The sequence below is a fragment of the Centruroides vittatus genome, unplaced genomic scaffold (assembly GCF_030686945.1).
Source record: "Centruroides vittatus isolate TY-2023 unplaced genomic scaffold, ASM3068694v2 contig_885, whole genome shotgun sequence".
NCBI lineage: Eukaryota > Metazoa > Arthropoda > Arachnida > Scorpiones > Buthidae > Centruroides > Centruroides vittatus.
The window spans coordinates 430,700-456,591 of record NW_027122577.1 but is presented as its reverse complement, the minus strand read 5'-3'; the positions used below and the strand labels follow the sequence as shown (position 1 = coordinate 456,591).

The 25,892-nt window shown below is 28.7% G+C and overlaps 2 protein-coding genes across 2 annotated transcripts in view; both read left to right on the top strand.

Moving 5' to 3' along the window:
* LOC136983738 (myosin heavy chain, muscle-like) overlaps nt 1-25,892 on the top strand; it is a 133,956-nt gene that overhangs the window by 36,412 nt on the left and 71,652 nt on the right. The window lies entirely within an intron of this gene.
* LOC136983778 (uncharacterized) lies at nt 18,364-18,821 on the top strand. The gene is made up of 2 exons (XM_067280625.1): nt 18,364-18,529; nt 18,595-18,821. Exons 1-2 carry the CDS (start codon nt 18,364-18,366, stop codon nt 18,819-18,821), a joined length of 393 nt encoding a protein of 130 aa, XP_067136726.1.

Here is a 25,892-nt window from a genome sequence, read left to right as displayed (position 1 = left end):
TCACGCTAGCAAGAGAGAGTGGGCAAGATGGATGACCACATGAACATGTTACATGTCGACAAACAAATAATAGAATTTTATCGATGTACATAAATTATATGATTAATACATTAAGTATTGAAAATAGTATAAACGTTGTATATAACTATTTATTACTAGTTAAGCCTAGTTAGGTTTAACTAGTACGCATGTTTAGAAAAACATGCGTACTAGTTAAACCTAATCAGTGGAGTGCAAACACTTTTGTGAGAGACATTCCTTTAAACTTCAAGATCGACACAGGTACATATGTCACAGTTATACCATGCAACACATACAACAGAGTGCTATCCCATGTTAAATTACAAGAAACAAATAGATCTATACACAACCCTGGAAAGAAAACACTGGATGTTGTGGGAATGCTGTTTCAAACTATGCTGTTTCAAAGTTCGGACCGTAAACTGACTGATTACGAGTATAGGTTATAATAAAATCTTTGTTCTATAGCCAATCCACATCCATGGAATCCACGTCATGTGGACTACGCCACACAAGCGAACATTGTGTAGTTTGTGGCTGCTTCATGCCCACATAGCTTACCTAGCAAAACTGGCTCATAGCCCCATGGGAAAAAAGGCGGGACTTGAGAGTGTGACCAAGTGTACACTAGCACCTGCTTCCTGTAGTTTGCGATGGCTCTTAATGATAAACGAAATTGCTCCTTGTTGAGTTGTAAAGCAGGCAAACAGTTAAATCTTGTTAAGAGAATACATGAACTAAACTCTGCTTTCAATTCATTTGAAGAATTTCCAAATCCATTTCAAGGGATTGGGAAAGTACAGAAATCTTATCACATTAAACTTAAACTGGAAGAAAATCTTTATGCCCTGGCAGTTCCTTGAAAGGCACCATTGCCCTTGAGAAGTAAGCTCAAGAAAACTTTGGATGAGATGGTAAATAAGAGAATAATCGAGGCAGTAGATGAACCTAGAGAATGGTGCACTCCAATGGTTCTGATTCCAAAGAAATCAGGCATAATAAGAATTTGCATTGATCTAACTAATTTGAATGAGAACATTGAAAGAGAATACTTTCCAATGGCATCAATTGACTATAGACTCAGTCAATTCCATAACACAAAATTTTTTAGTTTTATTGATGTTAGTGCAGGATATATAAAATTAATAAATTATAATCAAATTGATAAAATTTATATACTGCTCTTCAATTATTAAAAAATATTTTTATAATCGAACAAAATTTAAAAAACTTTGTTATATTATTTCAAACTGACTTCTAGAAAGGTTTTATAATAAAGTATTTTAATTTTGTTCAAAATTGATAAAACTGGTTTTAAAAAAATTTCTTATTTGATGAAATTAGATGTAATTATATTTAGCTAAGATTGATGTAATTAGCTAAGATGAAATCATGTAAGAACTCATGGCTAAATTACAAACATACTGTTTAAGATATATTTTTTAGTAGAAAATTTAAATAAATAGATATTTTTAAGATCATATTGTTTATATTAATTGATGATGGAATATATCAAGAAAGACACTATCAGTTATTATAACATTAAAATGAAAAAAATATATAAAAATTTAATTAGAGAATTTATTTAGATAAATTCTTACTTGTCACCATGCAGAAAGCAAATGTAACATATTAAGAGATATGTAGATTGTGCTGCAAATAATGTGGAATCATTTTCTGTTATTGCACAATGGGATAAAATAAAATGGCAAGTATCAAATGTATCTGAAAAATAAGTATAAAAATATTAATTTGAATAAAAGGTTTTTGACTAAAAATATAAATACTGAAATTATATAAACATTTAAAGTTTACTCTTAATATCTACCATCTAAATAATCAATTCCCATTTCAACATCTTTAAAATAGTGTTCAAACATAGCACTATCTTCTTTGAGGAAAGTAAGTAACAAATGCTTTAATAAAATATTGCTCTTATCTCTGATATTCTTAAAGCTTTCAAAATAAAAATACAAAAACTAAATAAAATTTTAAATATAAAATCATAAATTAATGTTATCTAAATTTTATCTAAAATAATAAATACATACACAGATAACCCTCATATAACACAGTAACTACACTCCAATAAAATCTCATATAATGTGAAAACTGTTATACAAGATTAAGAACCAGTACAAACAGATAGGATTATATTCCAAAAACTAACTCAGATATACATTTTCATAAGCATCAGAAACTTAATTTTTATTAACAATAGTAATAACTGAACAAAGATCTAAACATAGAAACTGTGATACATACAGGCAGTCCTGACTTTTGAATTTAATGCATTCCTAAAACTATGTACTAAAATTGAATGATAGAGCTATACTTGATAAAAGGGAGTTCTGTTCCCAGAGAACTAAAAAGAAAAATTATCTCTCGTAAGATAGAAAAGTTTTTGTTCTTATAGCAAAAATGTGCCACAATACATAAGTTGTTATTTAAAATATTAAAACTACAGATTATACAAACAATAAAAATTTTCAAAAATGAGTTTGATGTTACTTGAAACTAAAACTGGCAGAAAGTACCATTACATAGTTCAAAATTTTTGTTAGTTAGCTGAAAGAGTACAAAATGCAAATTTGGCATATGAAAAATGATTTTGAAGTATTGAAACATTATGCATGAGAGTAAGATTTAGAAAGTCAAAGACTGCAGAAAATTAAATAAGGTATGTATATTATATATATATATATATATATATACACACACACACACTTATTTAGAAGACTGTATTGTCTGCTTTCTTTAATAGCAATAATTAGTAATTTGGCTTTAGTAATTAATTATTTTGCTTAACCCTGAAGTGGGCGCACACAGTATCTAAATCATCCCAGTGATATTTTAATGTTTACTGTAGATATATGTGAGTTCAAATTATTTTGTGTACTTCAGTATGCAAAGCACCATTTGTGTAGTTTTTCCAAGAAAAGTATAAAAGAAAGGAATGCTGAAATTGGATGGGATGACTGTCACTATATATGTAGACTTATTTTCAATCAGATCTTTAAGTAGGCAAGGGCCTCCCATCCATGGCTAAGCATGCCTATGCATTAATGCAACTCTAAGTGTTGATGGCTGTACTTCTTTGAGTAATAAAGCTCTGATTTCAAGACTGTAACAACTGAAAAATGTTTCCATGCCTCCCACCTCAACAAATTCAGAATAAATTTTCTTCAAAATTCAATGTAACAATATTTTAATGTAATGAGTGTTAAGATTATACATAATATAATGTCAAGATTCAAGAAAAAAATTAAAAAGATGTAAAATTATATCAAACAAAATAGCAGAGAATCCCCACATAAAAGCTTAAAAATACTGTGTTAGGCAAAAATTTCTGCAATTATCTAGCCTCATTAGAGAGAAAATTTTATAGAAGTACACTGTGTTAAATATGGGTTGCCTTTATTTTATTTTATAGAACATAACAAATATACATTTAATATTAAAAAAAATAAAGTAATAATTAATCAGATTATAATTCTATGATTCCATAAAAACAATAGTTTGAATTTTATTTTGTTTCAAATCAGAAAAATTATTCCAGCCAGTTTTAAATTTCATATACTTACTTAAGAAAATTCATTGAAAGAGTTCTACAATGCCAAATAAAACTCATAAATTGTCTCTCTAAAAGGTTTTTATTAAATATAATTAAAACATTTTCTTGTGTAACAGATTTGACATTATATATAGTGATAATAGTTTGAAATAACTGTAAAATAATTTGTTCATTTAATTCATTTCTCTGTATCTGAAATTATAAATAATTATATTATTAATTTCAATTTAAAAAATTACTTGATTATTTTTTGAACACTTGTCATAAAATCTCCTCAAATGTATAATTTTATATAAAATACTTAGTTTTCCTGAAGCAAAATACAAAAATCAGATACACTCAAATTCTTTTGAATTTTGCTTCCTTAGTTTCCTGAAGATAAGATGTAAACCCAAAGTCTTTTAATGCATCTGATTTTTATAGTAATTTGCCGTAGAAAATAAGCATTATGTACCAAAATTAACCTTTTGAAAGAGATAAAAGAAAAATTATAGAAATTGCAATAATTCACATTTAATTTGATTATTATCTGGAAATGTTGGAATTATTCGTGATATTGAAGATGTTATTATAACATATATCATTAATCTTAAAAAAACTGATTAATACAGCAACATCTTTATATTATGTTATACATATACATAGGCTGTTTTTTTTTTCAACCTCTGATGGTCCATAAAACAAAGACAAGTGTAAATAACAAAATGAATTTATTACCAAAAGTTAGGCACAAACATTGTTACTTTTTGACATAATCACTGTGAAGATTGAGGCATTTATCATATCTGTGGACAAGTTTTTCCATACCCTCTTCATAGAATGTTGCTGCTAGTGAATTGAGATGGCCTTAACAACATTGTTTTGAAGATTGTCATTAGTCTCAAACCTCTGCCCTCTTAGCCACGTTTTCAGTTCAGAAAAGAGGTGGAAGTCACTAGGTGCCAAATTCAGGCTATACATTGGGTGTTAAGGTGGTGAAGACTTTCACCCAGCTTGAAACTTTTTAATGTGTGATTGTCAAAAAGTAACCATGTTTGTACCTAACTTTTGGTAATAAATTCATTTTGTTATTTACACTTGTCTTTGTTTTATGGACCATCAGAGGTTGAAAAAATTGCCCTCGTATATTAAAATAACATATATCATTTCATTATATAACAATAGTCATGTAGATAGATAAATGAAGGTATAATACCATTTACAGCATTGTAGTGTTCATTATGAATGAGTTAACAAATTTTTATTGTACCATGTCTTATAGGGAACTGTCCCAAACTTTTTCTTGCTCTCCTTATTTGAGAGGAAACATCTTAGGGTGCAAGTATTCTATGCATTATCATCACATCTGTTGTTCACTACAAGCATTTTATAAATTGAATTAAAATAAAATATTATTGGCATTTTCATAGCTCGAAACAAATGCTACCATTATAACTATATAGCAAGCTGAAAAGATAATATAACATGAATATTTGTGATGAATTTTTTATTGATATTACAAAATTATTGAAAATAAGAAATAGATAAAATAGTTGTTCAATATTTTTCAAAAGATTTTAATATACATGTAATTCAAAAACAAAATTATAATATTAAATATATAACTTGAATTTTACTCTTAAACTAGATGTAGATATTAATTTTTCATACCTAATTTTTTACATTAATTCATTACAAAAATAGATATCATCATTATCAAGAAATAAATTGAATGAAGTAGTAACATCTTTTATATTTCTGTCATTCTCTTTTTATCTAATAAGTAGAAAAAATATTGCTAATTCGTTCAGATGAGTTTCTGTTAGAACAGCCAACAAAAGATCACAACTTACAACAATCTGCTTGCTTCATATTGTGGTTGACATTGATGAATTTAGTTTTAAAAAGGCACTAAGATAAGAGTCATTAAGAGATAAACTGGCAGATGTGAATGACTAGAAAATTAAATGGTGGAAAATAAAACATAAATAAAAAGCAGAAAAATATGACAGAAAATAAAAAAGACCCAATGCAACATAAACTAATTTATTGAAATGGATCCTACAAAAAACAAGATTAGTTGAGATTTATTGATGGAATTTCCAAACATTGCTGATCATCAATAAAATCAAACTGAAAAATATAAACTTAGTAAATCAACATTCCAATGTTTAATTGTAGAGAATTTTATCCTTGCTCTCTCCTTATATCCATTATTATATTCTCTACTTTAAATGTCACAAACTACATTGTAATAGAAGTTGAGTAAAATTATTTTAAACAAACTGAAAATAATGATTATTAAGACCCTAATTTTTCTATCATTAAATATATTTTCTCTCATTAGTTTTTACCTGTATTCTAGACAAAAAGTTACTATTTTAAATAATGGATTTATTATTATGATCACAAATATTAATCTAATCACATTGACATTTATCTGCATTTTTGTCACTTTAACTTCTGAATTTCTAATAATAATAATAATATATCTCAAAATCTATCAAAACAAGATGAAAATTTAACAAAGCATTATTTTATTTAGGTTCTTTCCAAAATTATAGCACATTATAAAAGCAATACTAAACTTACAAAAATTATTACATACTATATACAAGATAACTAACATTACATGATTAATTGATTCTAAGAAAAAAAAATGTCACAAAGTAGTTAACTTTTATGTCTGTTTATTTACTTATTATATGACTTACATAACTTTTAAAATATAGATGCATTCCCAAAATGAAAAATAATTATCTAAAATTTAAAATAAATATATTAATTAGTTTTTTCCAATTATATTATGTAAAATAATAATTGTAAATATAGTAACTTCAAATACAGTAGAACGTCGAAAATTGGAACGTCGGTAATTGAAATGGCCGGAAACTGGAACGATTTTCAGTCGGACTGTGTCGTGCTGAATCGAACGTTTTTGATACTAAATTTACTTCTAAAGTATAATTTTCATGTTTTTTATATTCTTCAATATATTTATTTTGTTTGTACAAAATAAAGAAATAATTTTTAACGATACGATAGCCTCGATTATTATTATAAAAATTTTCGTTAGGCTTAAAATCGACGAAAATTCAACACGAAGCGACACGCAACGGAGAAAAATTCAACAGGAAGCGATACGCAACAAAGAAAAATTTGAACATCGGACAGGTTAATATATTTTTTCGTACATAATCGGAAATTGGAAAAAAATCACTACTTGGAACGACCCCAGTCCCCAATTGGTTCCAGTTATCGACGCTCTACTGTAACTTCAGATACAATTTGTATCTTATTGATTTTATCAATGAGATACAAATTGTATCTGAAGTTATTTGAAGAGATATATAAAATCAATCTTTCCTGCTAGATTATATTCTGTTATCAGAAAAAACATTAGACACAGCATAATCTGTTTACAAACAAATGATTCTAGGATTATCTGAGTAGACATATAAAAATAAATATAATATTAAAAAAGATAAAGATGTAAATATCAATTGGCAGTTTAAAAGTGCTATATGAATACTGAACAGTCAATGCACATTAATAGCGAAGGGACAAATATTAACCACAAAATTTAAGAAATAGAGATTTTACAGTGTTACTATAAATAAAACTCTCCAAAATTATAAACATACTAGAGCTATATATTTATATTTTTAAAATGACATGAAAATAATTAAAATAATTTTTTAAAGAAATTTTCACACTATTAATGTAAGAATTAATTATCTTTAATTTTTAAAAGTGATATCCAAAACATATTTATCTTAAAGGAAAAATAATTAAATAATTTTAATAAAAAAATTTTTAAATTTAATTTGAGAAAATTTATTGCTTACCATTAAAAATGGCAAAAATATTTCTTTCAATGAAGTAACAACAATTCCAAATAAATCATTTTGAGTTTTACATTGAGTCATTTCAGTTGTTTTAAAGTCAGACTGTACAGCATTAAATGTTTCTTCTTGAATGATGGAATCAGAATTATATTTATTAAGCAATCTGTTATATTAACAATAACAACAAAATTAAACTTATTCTAACATTTTTACTTATGTGTTAACTACATGAAAATATAATGCATACATAAATAAATTTTAAAAATGTATTATTTCATTCTTTATCATTTTTGAACTTAGACTGTCAATCAAATTAAATAAACAAAGATACTATACTATTTTACATATAGACTAAATAAATGTTAATCAATCATTCAGAGAAAAATAATTACAAAAAAATTAAATAGCTTGAAAAATAGCTTGAAAAATTTTTCAAATTTTATTTCTTTCTAATTTTTCAAGCTAATAATTGAAATTTTAAATTCAATTTTAAATTTTATTTTTTTCTAATTTTAATTCAATTATTCAAAACCAGGACTATTAACAAAAAGAAAAAAAATATAAGATAAAATAATTTCATTCAATAGATGAATAAGTTGCATAAATATTTTCTTGCCAGATAAATAAAAACTTTAGAAATAAGTTATTTATTTCTAAATTATTTTATTTATATCCTTTATATATTTAATTTATTTATATCTATTTCTAAATCATTTTGTAAAGTTTGCAAATGATTCATTTTTGATTGATTTCCAAAGATATTTATTTGAATACTATTTTTTATAGATTTATATATATAAGTATCTATAAATTTCCCAATATTAATTTTATCATAGACTGTAAAAAAATAAATACAAATACTATAACTAAAAACTGTAGGATTTTTTCACAAACTATTGAGCTACGAAAATACAAATGTAACTAATGGTTTATTTTTCTAATAAAATCTGTGTATTTTTTATAGTTTGTAATGTAGGAGTTGCTCTTTTACTTTCTAGATTAAAAAATTCGACAAATTCAAAAATAATTTACAAATAATTTTTATTACTGTTACAGTAAAATTTCAATTTAACAGACCAATTCAGGCAAGGAGGTGTTCATTAAAGCTGAAAGTCTGTTATATTATAAAGTAGGTTTTCTAAATACATACATTAAAAAAATTGAAAATTAATTAGTTTATGTTTTACTTATGTAGATACATTTGTGTAATTAAAATTAAGCATGTATGAGAAGTTTAATTTCACAGAAAAGTTTTCTATATGTAATAATACTTATGCACTCACCGTAGTTCCTGAGAATGCACTAAACAAGTACAGAATATGATTTAAATCAAAACAAAGAAACAAACATTTTCTGGTAAATACACTTTATTTGTATTTAACTAAATGAATAATGTTTATGAAAAGAAAAAAATTTAAATTTGACAAAAACACAAAATAGAATTTCCTATTTATTTGTATTCAGATGATGATATATCAAGACACTCCCATTGTGGCATGAACTTATGAGCAGTGAGTCTTGGATTTGAAAAAAATACTGCTAATTGAATTACATATAAAAAGCAGTCCATATGTCATATGTGAAAATAACAAGGTGTTAATTTTCACATATGACATATGGACTGGAAATTTTTATTCATTAAATTGAGGTTTTACTGTATTTTAAAAGGACACAATTATCTCATAATATAATAAAGCAAACTTGCATGACTCCACAACAAAAATTTGGTTTTTAACTTCATCTATATTTTTATGATTTAGATAGTACAGTTTTTCAGGATAACAAATTATGAAATAATAATATTACATAGAGATTTATAAAAGATGGTAGATCATCTGATTTAAGTAAATTAAGTGAAAGCAAATTACATGATATTTACATTAAACAATTTGGAGTTCAGCAGTAAAGAATAAAGCATTATATACTTAATGAATTAAATGATAGATAAGTTATGATGTATTTACCCAATTCCTTATATTAACAATTAAATCACTATAGAGCAATTATTTATTGTGACATCATCACGATGCCAGGCTGCAAGTTTTAATCATATTTTTTAAAATTTATGCTCTCTGCCTCAAATTAGTAGTGTATTTCCTCTGTACATCATACTTTCCCTGTTAGCAATTCAGTCATGCTAGTTATCTATGTAATTCCTTTCAGTGGAAAATTTTTGAATTGAAATAACATGATTTCCAGTTTGTGTCGAAACTTTGTTTAAAGTTAATTGGGGTCTACTGCCCCCAATCTTTCCATATCTGGTCTCAGCTTTCATCTATCTTACTCCATTCTTGAGATTAAGGATAGACTGTAGGAATTTATAGGTTTACAATTTTTTTCAAATTGCAGCCCAATAATTAGTTTTGGGAATTTAAAATTTTATTCATGTAATATTTTTGAGTGCTGTTGCATCGATCTTCAAACTGCAATAATTAAGCAAAACACATTGCAATGCTTCAAATTATAGTAGAAATAAATATTTTCTCCTAAGAACCACACCTGCTATTTATATGAATTATATGAATTTATGAGTTGATTATTATAGCAGAAATTTAAAACCCAAACACTAATAAAGATAATAAAATGATGGCAACATTATGGAAAAACAAAATTATTTGCACACTACAGAAATTTTTAAACAATTTGTACAAAAATAATAATAACTAATAACAACAATTAGTTGTTTTCCAACATTTTATTCTTTACATTTGTGTTTACGGTGTGATATATGTGATCTTAAATTTCTGAAATAACAACTAACTCTTACCACAGATATAAATAGCAGATGTGACTCGAGTGAAAAATGCTTATTTCTATTACAGGTTGAGACATTACAGCAGTGGTTCTCAACCTTTCTGAGGCCACAGAACACCATTCATACACTTTTTATTACATGGAGTATTAGCATCAATATATTCAAAAATTGATAAGCAATTTCATTTTTACTATTCTCAGGAAACAATGAAGCAATAAACTTTAATATATTTAATAAAATAGAAACATGGAATTGGCTACAAATATAGCAATGAGAATAAATTTGAATAAAAGCTTTAAAATATTTTCTTTTGTGGAACACTCAAGGTAAGTTTGCAGAACACCTGTGTTCCACACAGCGCCGGATTAAGCCTCTAGCGGACCCTAGACAAAATTTAAACTGGGGCCCCATTTAAATAAGTTGCTTCTAAACAAATCTTATATAATGTGACATTAGCGTAGCTAGCATGGGTGACACCCGGTGCGGATATCGCGGTGTCATCCCCAAGTCACACCGTAGTGTCACTCTTTTTAACTCTTTTATAAAACACTATTGAATTGTAATATCTTCACACTCGAGCAACTTGAACGCTATATCGAATATGCGATGTCGCGACGTATAAGTTTAGATTTAGAAAATAAATCATAACCATACATCAGTACTACCACGAGAGGTGGCCCTAGGAATATTTCTAGATGGTGCGAGAGATCTCATGGTGTACATTACTTTTTTCTGTCCTATCGAATTTCTTAAATAATTTTTAACTCGTTTTGAAACAGAGAAATCTTCTGCACTGAAGCCGGGCCCCTCCAAATTACGGGCCCTAGACATTTGTCTACTTTGCCTATTCGATAATCCGGCCCTGGTTCCACAGAACACTGGTTAAGAACCACTGCATTACAGTACATTTGTTTAAACATTGTAGCCCAAAGAGAGCACAACACCCAAAAGTATTAGATAAATAAATCTTTTAATTCTCAAACAGTTATTATGGAATGTTTTAGATAAAAATAAATTAAATGTTCATAATTTATTTTATTATTTATCATTCATTATATTATATTCAAATCGACTGGACAAACAGCTGAGAGAGTAAAGGCATCAGCCTACCACTCTGGGGACTCAGGATTGAATATGGGCAGAGAACATCTGGAAGTTTTAATGGCTGGTCTCTTCTGGATATATCAGGTTCCATTTCTTACCACTGGCCACCCCACTATGTCTGGCTGAACCCATAACAGGGATATAAAAATTATTCTGTTAAAATAGGTTACTTTTATTTAGCTGTAAGAAAGGCATAAAACTGAATAAATCTTGCACATATAAATATATATTGTATTGTTATACATAATTTTAATTAAATTTATTGCAATGAAGTTGTTAAGTTATTTGAATCTCACCTCTGATTTTAAGGGACTTTTATGGGTTTCTTTTATTTATTATTTTTACTTTTGTATTGTTTTATTAGATCTAGTGCTATTGCACATTTAATAAATAATAGTGTAAATATGTTTTCAAGCTTTTATATGCATTGTCTAATGAAAAACGATTTGATTCACTTTAAAGCAGTGGTCTGAATCCTAAACTTTCATATTAGTGATTTTTCATATCAATATAAAGACAATTTTGGTATAATATTTTTTAATATTTTGTATAATTAATTAATTATTTTATAATTTTGTATAATTTAATTTGATAATATACAATATTATATTATATACAAAATTTGTATAATATAAGACACAATTTTGTATAATACATAAAGAATACTATAAGAATTTTAGTGAGAGTGGTGTTTTTAGTAGTAGATGTTTAAAGAGATTAAAAAGATAAAGACAATATTAAGGAGCACAACACATTATGGATCAAAAGTAATTTATGAGAAAGAAAAAGAATACTAATATAAATTATTGAAAAAATTATTAATAAGTGATAGATTGTTAAAGTTTTAAGTGTTTGGACAGAAAACAATAATCTAGGTCTATGATTATGGTAATTAAAAAAGTTAAGACCCAAGATTTAAATTTTACATTATTTAAACCTGAGTACATAGTCATTATATAAGTATTATATTTAAAAATTTTTGTAACTTTTATGTTTTTGAAAAATATTGAAAAAGATTCAAAATGATAGGCTGTTCATAACAGAATATTAAGGATGCATTTATCAGATCCTGAGTCAGATAATAGTTTAATAAACATTTTTGAAAACTAATTAACTTTATTGAGTCAAATACTGGTTTTGAATATTGTATTAAAGGAGTAGAAGAATTTTGAGATATTTCAATTATAAATGTCTTTAATTTTATTTATTATAATTTTGTTATAATAAATATATTTTTAAACAATGGTCAATTATTTTGTTAAAATTATTCATTTAAAATTATACTTAAATATGGTTTTATAAACTTACTTGATAGCAGCATCTAGAAGGACTAATCCTGTCAACATATGTTTTTCTACAAAGCAGATTTTTCTATTATTATTTATATTTGAAAATTTTATTTTAAAATGATTTACTTCTTTCTTTGATAAAAAAGTATTTAAAGTTCTGTGAATAGTCTGAATACCCATTATGATCAATGAAAAGAATACAGATATTGGAATAGGATATGATAAATGATTGTATCTGAAAACAAGAAATGAAAAATTTGATAAATACTCAATATTAATTACAAAAATAGTCATTTAATTTATTAAACTAAAATTCTTAACACTCTTAAAATTAATTTTGTCTACCTATAATTCAAACTCTCTAATTTCTAATTTGCTTAATTAAAACAATTATAATCTGGTAAATTTCAACAATTTTGGAATTAAAATGCATTTTTTAAATTTTGAAATCTTACTACACCATTTATAAAATACATAAAATATATAGTGTGCTAAGAGCAAGTTAATATGATACTAATTCAAGTTTCTGAAAACTGGAAGCTACTGGGAGCAAAATAATACCCGAAGTTTCAGTTCTTGATTTTATTGATAATTTTATTTTAACAATACTACCATCTACTTTGTGAAGACAGAAATTAATGATAAAAGTGAAAAGACAAACTTAGAAATTTTGAAACAAATAAATTAAGCTTTAACATACAATTTTAATTTTAGGATTCAATTAGATATGTTTTAAAATAATAAAAAACTGTAATCAGTTAGCATTCTGTGTAAGTGCAGATTAACTGTTTTTTATTTTTGCCATTAATTTCATTTATCAGTTCTATGACAATATTTCTATGACATAATTAAAAACACTAAACCTATAAACCATCAGATTTTTATAAAAAGTGCAAACATTTTTGCCCATATTGAACAGGCATCATCAGGCAAACTAATCCTGAAAAGCTGAAACAAACAGAGAATTGCCGAACATGTGTGTAAGGGGAGGTGACAAATGGCAAGAGAAAGAGGAGGGATAGGATAGCAAGGTTTATAGTTCAAAGAAAGACTTCCATGCTGTGGAGAAGGAGTCAACATTGCAAAAATTAATAGTGGTGTTATTGCAAGTGGTCTTATATATTTCCACCTGCACAAGATGTTTGAGAAAGAGTTGTCCGGAAGAGCTATGTAAGAGGTGTGCTTTGCAGAATTCCACATCAGGATTGTTCATGTCAGGACATTGTCATGGTTGGAGGTGTAGATAGCCAACATCATGTTGGCCAATCCTTTTGTGATGAATGTCTGATGTTCTTTGAGATGGGTGTTTAAAGGATGTGTTGTAGCACCTATATATTCTAAGTGGTGGCTAGATCTATGATTGATGATAGGGATAGTGTAGCTGCCTGGTTGAAGGTGCATGTCTGGATGGTTTTTAGCATTGTGGAGGAGGGAGCAAATTGAGAGACTTCTATGAAATGCTAAACAAAAGTTATTTCTCCTGGATATTTCCTTGTAAAGGGTGGATAGCTTCCTGTTGTTAGTGACGGTCCTATAACCTATGTCTTGGGTGCAATTTATCTGCAAGGCAGAAGTGGTGGAGGAAAGACAACATATAACACCTTTAATGGTGTGTGGGGAGTAGTCGTGCTGAGTTGCATATTGGGTGATCATAAGGAACTCTTTATCTCTATCATGTGAGTTCAATTTGGATTATAGTTGCTACAGAATAACAATAATTCAAATACTGATCTTACCCAGCTGTCTCTGATCTGTTGTAATAAAAACAAATTATTAAAATGATTTGTAATCTTAGAAATTTAATATCAAAAATGTTAGTGCCTATTTGATATTAATTAACAATTGATTAAGAATTACTGTGTTCCAGACTCATTCAGAATATGATCTAATTTAAATATCTATAGAGCAAAGTAGAAAGAAAGTTGGATTTGACAAAACTTTCAGAAGAATTAACATACAAGAAAACAAGAAACACTGTCATCATATAGTAAAATAAACAATAAAATGCAACTTTTAAAAAGAATCATTTTTCTATTTAAAACAAATGTAAATAATTTGTATTTATCTGAGTGATGTATTTAAAGATAAGGAGTGCAGTAAAAAATATTGTTTACTTGGAAAGGCAAAAAGTCTAAAGCTAGATCTGATTTTAAATATTATAATTAATTAAAATGACATGTAATACATCATTTTAATAATTATATTTTATTGCACAAATATAGTCTTTTAGTTTAATTTCTCTATTTTTCTCATTTCTAAAATATTCTAGAATGAAACAAGTAAATAACCTGCCAAGTGTTGGAACCAACGATCGCGATGTTTTGTAGATGTTCTTCTGACGTAATAAAAGGTTGATGGCGTTGACCCCTCGAGGAAGGTGACCTCATTTCACTCTCCCCTTTTCCAGCGCTGACCTTCCGTGAGTCAAGACTGTGTGTAATCTTTGTGCACTCTTTGTTCCTTTGTTACATAACCGGTTACGCTAGTCCAACTGCCTTTTTACCAATCTTTCCGATAAGCGCAAAGTCTAACAGGTTATGAACCCAGTTATGGCAACAACTAATTAAGCATAAGGAAAAGATAAAGGTAAATTCAAGGAATAATATAAACTAAATATATTTACGTAAGAAGAATATTCGGCGAGAACAAAAGACTTCACAATGGCGGATAAAAGTTACGTTGCCATCACTAAATTGAACAACAACAATTATCACATTTGGAAATATAAAATGGAATTCTTGTTGATAAAAGACGAGTTATGGGATGTAATACAAAAGGAAATACCCTCGGATCCTGACTCATCTTGGTTAACAAAGGACAGAAAGGCGCGTGCCATGATAGGCCTCCTGATGGAAGACAATCAATTGCCATTAGTAAGAAAGGAAACTGCAGCTTAAGGAACTTGGGAAGCCATAAGGAAACACCATGTTAAGTCTACACTATTGAATAAAGTTTACCTATTGAAGAAAATTTGCAATTTAAAACTAGAAGAAAACGGCGACATGGAGATACACTTGGCCAAAATGGAGGAAATGGTTGATCGTCTTACGGCACTGGGAGAAACTCTAGCTGAGAAATTAAAGATAGCATTATTACTTAGTAGCTTGTCAGACAGCTATAGCACTTTAATAACAGCACTAGAGACTTGTCCAGAAGAAGATTTAACTCAGGAGTTAGTACGTAATAAATTAATTGAAGAACACTCAAGAAGAAAGACCTCATCAAATGAAGAATGTGAGGTGGATAAAGCATTTAAAGTGGGAGCACACCCAGTAACTCAGAAAAGGCATTTGCTCAAAAGTTGTTATTTTTGCAAAAAGCAGGGACATGTAAAGAAAGAATGTAGGAAATATGCAACATGGAAAGAAAAACATCCAAATCAGATCAACAAAATTTATGCGGAAAGTGATAAACAACACCCGGAAAAGGAATTCTATATATGTTTTAAGACAGGAACACAAAACAAGATTCATCAATGGTACAATGTGTTGTGAGAAGTATTTATTCACAACCATTAATAGTAAACCATTAATAGTAAACCATAAAGTAAACATAGTGAGAGAGTAATACTAGCCAATGGTCAAGCCCTATACACTGAAGGCAAAGGCAATGTAATGGATGAAAATAACAAACGACGTCAAATATATATGAAAGATGTGCTATATGTGCCACACCTTAAAGGAAATTTAATCTCAGTCAGAAGACTAATGACATTAGGGTTTACCATAAAATTTGAAGGGAACATTTGCTCTATCCAGAAAAACGGAGTAACAGTAGCATCAGCAACAGCAAACACATGTTTGTATAAACTTGATAAATCACATAAGGCGCTTACAGTGGTTAGTGATATGAAGGAATGCATCCATTTATGGCATAGAAGATTAGGGCACTGTGACATGAACTCCATAATTTCGATGCAGAATAAACAATTGGCTACAGGAATAAATATTCAGAAATGTCGCATATTCAAACCTTGTGAATATTGCATCGAAGCTAAGATGACTGTTAAAAGTTTTCCAAGGAAATCGGAAACCAAAACCTATCAATTACTTGAATTAATACACACTGATGTATGCGGACCAATGCAAACAGCAACATCGAGAGGCAACAAATACATTTTAACCATGATAGATGATTACAGTAAGTACACCAAAATATATCTTCTTAAACATAAAAGTGAAGTACCCGATAAAATAAAGGAATATGTTAAATATGTACAAACAAAATTTGGAAGAACTCCTCAATGAATCAGATCGGACAAAGGAGGTGAATTTTCAAGTACCAACTTAAAGATGTTCTTTAAAAATGAAGGTATTCTATGGGAAACTATGGCACCTTATTCCCCGCAACAAAATGGAGTAGCAGAAAGGAAGAATAGATATCTGACAGAAATGACAAGATGCATGTTAATTGATGCTCGATTACCGAACAAATACTGGGGAGAAGCGGTGAATAGTGCAAATTACCTACAGAATAGATTAACTACTAAAGTGAGTGAAACAACTCCATACGAAAAATGGCATGGAAAGAAGCCAAACCTCTCGCATATAAGAATTTTTGGATGCTCAGCCTATGTTATTAAACCTAGAGATCGAAAGAAACTAGAACCTAAAGCCACAAAACTAATTTTTGTGGATACGAGAGAGCATTGAAAGCTTATCAATTAGTTGACACGAAGACTGATAAGATAATAATAAGTAGAAATGTTCACTTTCTGGAAAACGTCAAGCACAGAGACTCCGAAATCGATATACACGATGCTAATGAAAATTCGAAACAAGTTACAATAGTTGATAATACAAATTTAAAAGAAGAATGCGAAACGAAAACAAGGGAACAAGAAATAGAAGAATCTGGCATACATTTAAGGAGATCAGAAAGAACTAATAAGGGAGTATCTCCTATAAAGTTAATTGAAACAATAAATTTGTAAAATAAATCAATAACAATCAATAAATCAATGACAGAGGATGCAGTAGAACCAAGAGAATATAGCAAGGCAATCGCAGGCAAACATTCCAAAGAATGGAGTGAAGCCACGAATCAGGAAATAGCAGCCATGAAAAATAACGGCACATGGAAAATTACAAAATTACCTCCAGGTAAAACTGAAGTATGAAGCAGATGGGTATATAAAATTAAGAGAGACGAAAACAATAAAGTTAACCGTTTTAAGGCTCGTTTAGTTGCTCAAGGATACACACAAAAGTATGGCTTCGACTACGATGACATGTATGCCCTCGTGATCAAAACTGTCACCCTTCGAACACTCCTAACTATAGCCGGAATTAAGAACATGAAAGTTAAGCATTATGACATCGAAACGGCTTACTTAAATGGAGACTTATCACATGAGGTATACCATGAAACAACCTGAAGGATACGAAGAAGGATCACCGGACATGGTTTGCAAATTATTGAAAAATATATATGGCTTGAAACAAGGAGCAAATGAATGGAATAAAAAATTCAATGAAACATTGCTATCTAAGGGATTTAGAAGAAGCATGGCCAATCCCTGTCTTTACACCAGAGGCCATAAAAGATGTTTGTATTTAGCAATTCATGTAGATGACATAATAGCAATGGCCACAGACGAACATACATTAACAGAATTTGAAACCGAAATGAAAGGATATGTTTAAAATCAAGAATTTAGGTGACTTAAAATATTATCTGGGAATACAATTTGAAAGAGACGGGAACGAAATATTTTCACTCCACCAAGAAAGATATATCGAAAACAAATTGCGAGAATTTAACTTATCCGATTCAAGACCATCTAATATTCCTATGGATACAGGATACTTAAGAAGAAATGAAATGCCTGATATGTTCAAAAACAACAATGTATACAGAAGTGCTATTGGATCTTTATTATATCTAGCAACTAACTCGCGTCCAGATATTGCGATAAGTACATCGATATCAGCGAGAAAAGTAACAAAATCTTCGGAAAGTGATTGGGTGGACGTGAAAAGAATTTTTCATTATCTGAATTCAACAAAAAAGAACTTAAATTAGGAAATATCGACGAAGAATTAGAACTTAAATGTTATGTAGACGCCAACTTGGGAGGCAATCGTATAGACTGCAAATCAAACACAGGATATTTGCTCTTGCTAAAAAGAAGTCCTATCCACTGGGTCAGTAAAAAGCAACAGTGTGTAGCACTTTTGTCCACCGAAGCAAAGTATGTAGCCTTGGCAGAAGCTACTCAAGAAACTGTATGGATGAAACTTTTTTTCTAGAAGAAATAAATCTACAGATCACAGCACCTATCAAAATATTCAAAGACAATCAAACTTGTATATGACTTTTAGAATTAGGAAAAGCACAACAACACACAAAACATATCGACACAAAATACCATTCTGTACGTGATTTAAAGAATTTGGGAGAAATTACTGTAATTTATTGTCCGAGTGAATGGATAATGGCCGACTTGTTAACAAAGCCGCTAGACGCAAATAAGGTTAATAAATTTACTTGCGATATCGGATTGTATTAACGATCAATCGTTGAGGGGGAGTGTTGGAATCAACAATCACAATGTTTTGTAGATGTTCTTCTGACGTAATAAAAGGTTGGTGGCGTTGTTGACCCTCAGTGAAGGTGACCTCATTTCACTCTCCCCTTTTCCAGCGCTGACCTTCCGTGAGTCAAGACTGTGTGTAATCTTTGTGCACTCTTTGTTCCTTTGTTACATAACCAATTACGCTAGTCCAACTGCCTTTTTACCAATTTTTCTGATAAGCACCAAGTCTAACATTCATTTCTAAAATATTCTAGAATGAAACAAGTAAATAACCCACCAAGTGTTTGAAAGAAAGTCACTTCATAGTGTCAGTATAAAGCAACATAAATCACAACACGGTTTCATTGGTATCAAGTAAATTTTAATCAAACTATTCAGTTTCAATTTATGATATTCAAATAAAATGAAAAAATTAGAAAATTTTTTTGACAAAATTATATGGTGTTTGGATATTTTTTCATTTACATAAATTTAAAAAAAAGTTAAAAAGCACCATAGCAATGAGTTTTAGCACTAATTTTTGTTTTTTTTTTTTACAGAAATGTCTTCTGTATGTCCTGAAATGTCATCTTATCATTTATTTCCATAAAGTTGTTATTTAAAACTTAAAAAATGTTCAACCATATTAAAGTGAATTTGCATAAATGGAGACTGCATTTCTGAAGTTTTCCAGTTTTTTTATGTTTATTTCTGTACCACATCCATTTCTTGTGAGGTCTTGATTGAAAACTATGTTTATGGAGAGATTACTATAGAGCCTACTTTAATTACAATCACCTACTACTGTGTTTTTCATTATTTATTTATTCATTTTCAGTGAATCTTTTTAATAATAATTCAGATGAACTTAATATCATGAATAATATTGTTTTGTGAAATTAAAAAAATAATAATAATATATACATACATATATATAATTTTTCATTTAAAAAATTGCAATATCTTTAAACTATTAACAGAACTATTTTAACTTTTTATCATAAAATCAATAATTAATACACTAAAGTAATCCATAGAATTAAAAATATCTTACCGCAATAAATTTGTCAATATTTTAGATCCTGCAATATTTATACTAATATGATGAAATTTCAATGCTTTACTAATAACCTCTAACATAAGTTTAAATGATGAATTATTTGGCATAAAGTTTAATGATATTGTTTGCCTAAATAAAATATTCTTGTATTAATATTTTTTAGTTATACACTTCTTAAACCAATATATATATATATTTATATATTTACAAATAGTTAAACATACTTATCTAATATTGATGAAGTCAAATTTAAACCAATTGTAGAAAGTCTCCAATTTTTTAATTCTAACATTTGTTTGATATTTTGCAAAATTGAATCTATACCTAAAACATTTAATTAAAATTAAAAAAACTTAGAAAATATGATAATTACCTAACTGCATATTATTTTCAAAATTTGCTTTAAAAATAATCATGCAGTAGAACCTTTAAAGTCCAGTAACATAAATTTTAGTGAAAACAAATGTTTTTGACCATACCCACAGTCTACAGCAGGTTTTTAACCATCAATATTCCAAAATAGAATGCGTAGAACAAACATATTTGAAAAATTATTTTTAAAAATTTGCAACAACACTAAATATATATAAATCAATTTGAACAGTAGACATTACAAAAATCATAGAAAGTATTATTGTATATGGGGTAGTTATATTTTTTTAAGAGGTAAATAACATTCGTTTTTATTAAAATTTGTGTTACTGGACTTTAAAGGTTCTTAATTGTGTGAGATTTATCCCAGTAACTTTGGTAAGAAGATAGTTTAATGCAGTAGGATCCACTTATTGTAAACACTTTAGGTAGACAGATCATACTGTACCATTTACTATCCAACTGGAGACATTTCAGAACCAATGAAAATGAACATTTTCTGAGTAAATTATAAAAAATAAATTTTTTTCGAAAAGAATTGCTGCATATGAAATTTTGTCTCAAAATGTGATATATGTATCATATATTCCATTCTTTGGTACAAGAAAATCAATTTGAAAGTTCTTGTTAATCTAAGTCACATTCTCTAAGGCAGGGGTTGGCAACCTTTCAGCAGTGTTGTGCCGAACCTACGTTATATTATTATTCTGGGTTAGTGTTGTCACCTTTACAAAATTGTTGACCCGGACAGCAGGTCAGGTTTGTTCAAACAGAAGTTCCTGACACATGCGCAATGTCATTTTACATTGTGAAGAACGTGCATGCTGGTTCTAAATCAGTTACAGTTAGGAACTAGGGACTTGCGTAGAAGTATGTAACCTAAATTAAGAACAGATAATTTAGCTTCATAGATGTGTACGGACCTATAAGCAAAAAAAAAAAAAAAAAAAAAAAGGTTGAGAGGCAGGTTGTGTCACATGTTGGCGTAAACAGAGTAACATGGCAGAATGGCAAATGAGTTTCAGTGAGTGTGAGGTCTTTCACTGTTCAAATGATGTAAATTTATAAAAATATTTGCAAGAACTTTGTTTCATCGTAATTTTACAATTTCTACGAAATTCCCGGACAAAATTAATAGTTCACCTGGACAGCGAGTCAATTCCTGGACTGTCCGGGTGGTAACTAGGGATTGCAATTGCTGGATCCCTCATCCAGCAATCCAGCTGGATCCAGCGCATTCTTCGGCCTGCTAAATCCAGCACCAGGTGCTGGATCCAGCGCTGTGGATCTGCAAATACTCAATTAACTTTCTAAAATAATGGCGCAAAAGTCTACGTTGTCGGCGTTGCTGCTTTACTGCGTGCGCTATCGTTCGGCGGCGAGAGTGACGTTGCCGTTCAGTGCAGCATGTGCTACACCTCCTCACTACACCGCACCGCCCGCCCTTTTACCTCTGCGGATCTAATTGCCAGTTGACTTTCCGCTCTCGCTAAATAAAGTGTCTTCGCGCTAAATAAAATAAGTAAACGCTCTACTAGTCCTGGTGCATAATTCTAATTTACGGTTGGTTGTGACGTCAATGAATCACGTGATGGAACGATTTATGATTATTTAATGACCCTGAAATCAACTAGCGCAGAGGCAGAAAGAGCCTTTTCCGCAGCGGGATATATATGCAATTCATTAAGAAGTAGGTTGGGAGACAGCACCATCAATACCATTTGTTTCTTGAGATCCTACTTCCAGAAAAGTCAAAAAAATAACAGAAGTGATTGATTTAATTTTATTTAATCCTTTAAAATATTTTATTCAAGACAAGACTAATATTTTATAACTTCTACTCTAATTCTATTAAGTAAGAGTTTTTAACTTTAATTCTATAAGTGGTTAGTGGACTAGGCTAGGCAATTTTATTGTGAAAATTAGTGAGAAACTGAGACTACCTAGTTAGGTAAATTGTTAATTAAATTAATGAGTATCAGTATCTTAGATATATGATGATATTAATGTATGTGATTCATGATTGTCATAATAATAACTAATTACTTACTCAGTACTTTACTAACACTAATAATTAAATTACTTATAAATAACTACAGACTGATATGTAGAGCCTATATAAGAAAACTAGTAAGACTGATAGCCACTTAGCCACTGATTATCCGTCCTTACATTATAATAATATATTAATACAAATTTATTAGTAGAATTACTTTTGCTATTATTTAAGTTAAAGATTACATTATAATTATAATCTAACTAAACATTTAAAGTTAATTATCTCTATCTCAAGTGATAAACCGAACCAAAGTTAAGTTTACTACCTAAATGTGTAAGTTTTACTGATTTATAGTGACCAGTCTAAATAATAAAAGTTTCTTAAGTATTTTAAAAAAAATGTTTTATTTCTTTTTTAAAAAAAACCATAAATTGCTGGATAGATAGATAGATAGATAACACTTTATTGCACCAAAAATACATCTGCACTGGATCCACGCTGGATCCAGCTGGAATCATGTTGGTCCAGCAAAAATCCAGCTGGATTGAAAACACTGCTGGATTGCAATCCCTAGTGGTAACACTATTCTGGGTGCTGACATGGTTCTACGAATTTTGTTATATATTTTACAGTATCAAAATTGGTCTGATTAATTTGGGCTTCAAAAATATATAATTTTGAAGTTAAGTTGTGAGGTGCATGCACAGCACATAGATGGCGACATGGAGCGTAAATACACTCAGTGTAATATAAATATACAAGCAAGAGATTGTTATTAATGTACTAGTCTACACTGATTTATGGTTTCTACTTAAATGTGTAATTAATAATTAAAATATAACTTTTACTATATTTCTATTCAATCAGATTGCCACTGGAAATCAGCAACCTATGGCATGTGTGCCATAGGTTGCAGACCCCTGCTCTAGTCTATTGGCTATAAGGAATAATTAATTTTTATATTTTTTTCTGTGTAGATAAGTATTATATAAAAAGTTGATTATTATATATGAAACAACATATTGTTATTCTGTCTTCTACTGCATTGTGATGATGTCACTATAAAATAATTGCTTGACTTTATAACAAAGAAATTTCTGAAATTTCTTTGTTATAAAGTCAAGATTTAAGTTTATGTAATCTAGAATAAAAGGCAAAAACATATAGTATATACAGTATTCATAAATAAAAAATCTGATTATTAAATGTTTCTAATGTTAAATTTTGTACTCTCTTTTAAATTTTACATTAAATAATTTTTACTTCTTAATGTAAATATTTTCCTGCTTATTTTTAAATACTAGATGAAGGAATGTAAAATTTAGACTTTAAGCATGTAATTATCAAGATGTTATTTTAGTAAACAATGCTGTAATTATTGAATTTTTATTTACTGGTACTCAGTACTCAAATTATCATAATTGCTAAGAACTTGACTTTCAAGGTCACTTATGTTGTAACTTTTTAATGAGCAAATATAGAAATGTCAATGACAAAGTTAAAGATCACCATTTAATTGGCTTAAAACCATTTCCTGTGCCACAAATGAAATCACTTTTACTCCCATGAATTTAAAGTTACCAACTATGCAGTCCTACATGTATTTATTTTAATCTAGAAAATGGTTTAGACCAGGGTTGTCCAACCTTTTTTCCTAATGGGTCAAATTAAAAATTTACATATATTCAGTGACCACAAAGGCACTTTATATAAATATATGCTTTTAAAAAGTTCAAAATGTGAATATCAAATTTTAATAACAAATACTGTATATACAATTACAAAAAATACTATATTATTGACAGTAAAAAAAAATTATACTCACACAAAATAAAAATAAATTCAATGTGATTTTTGGCATTGTCTTTCTTTTACAATATTGTCAATATTTGCTTTTATGGTTCTAGCCTTAATTCTAAAAATGTTAGTTACCTGGGAATCATGCAACCTATTTCTTTCAGCAGTTTTGATGTTTTTCATGCACAAAAAGAATTGTTCATAACAGTATGCTATGCATGTGGTACAAGTTTCTAGTACCAATTATGGCATTACGACATCAAAGTGTATCCAGTTTATGACATATTTTACCAAAATAAATGAAAATGTACCTAAAAAATTTAGGGTGCAGTGGGCCACATAAAAATATTAAACGGACTGCAGTGTGGACTGGGACTGGGTTGGACATTCCTGATTTAGACTAATTAAATGGTGATTTTTAATTTTGTCATTGGAATTTTTATGTAATTATTAATCACTAAAAACTTACAACATAAGTGACTTTGAAAATGATTTTTAAGATCAACCAAAAAAGTCTCATCTAATTCTCCATACATTTCCTATGTAATTATATTAACAAAATTAATATATTTTCAATACTTTTGAAATGAAAAGGGTGCGAGGGACTTATGACTCACCCTGTATATTGTATACTTTTTATTGCTTCATGCTGATTTTGGAATCTAAAATAATCTTATTTCTTTAAAACAAGTTTCAGAAAGGTTCTTTTCAAAGATTTATTTGATAGTAAGAAATACTAATACATTAAAACTTTGATAAACAATTGGAAAGATAAATTATATTTTATATAGCTAGAAAGTTTAGGAAGTATTAAAATAGTTTAATGCTCTTAAATATAATACAGTGGAATCTGGTTAACTTGAATCAGTTGAGGAAAAAAATTTGACTTTGAATTAAAAAAATTCAAAGTCAAATATTTTAAAAACGTTTTGAAAAATCAAGTTAACCAGTATGATTTAACACGTTATGCTAAATGATTGGGGAAAGAAATGACTTCAAGTAAATGCAACTTTGAGTTGTCTAGGTTCAAGTTAACCAGGCTCTACTGTATTTCAGGTTTCATTACATAAATTTATTTTTGTATTTAGTATTTTAATCTATTAAAATGCAATTATAGGCAAAGAAATAACTTCATAATACATACCATAGATTGCATGACAACTCTTAAAAAATTCATCATATCTAATAAAAAGAGAAATGCAACACAGAAGAGACCTATTTATTTGAAAAAAACAATGATTTTCAAAATACTTTCCTTATAAAAGTTATATATGTGTATATATTATACATAAATTACTAAATAAATATATGAAATAATATAATTACATTTTTTTTATCACTGATTGGAATAGGAGCTAATGAACTGACTATAGTAACATATATAGTTTCTCCAGAAAATCGACAATTTTATGAAAAAATGAGCTTTGTCTCCATTAACTGTTAGGTCTGCACAATAGGCCATGTTGGAACACTCAGTCAGAGGCAGAGACATCTTACCAGAATTATAGCCCCCTGGTAAAGCAGTGCACTGGGCCTCCCTACTCCTGATTGTGCTTTTTGCGGCATTAAGATATGTA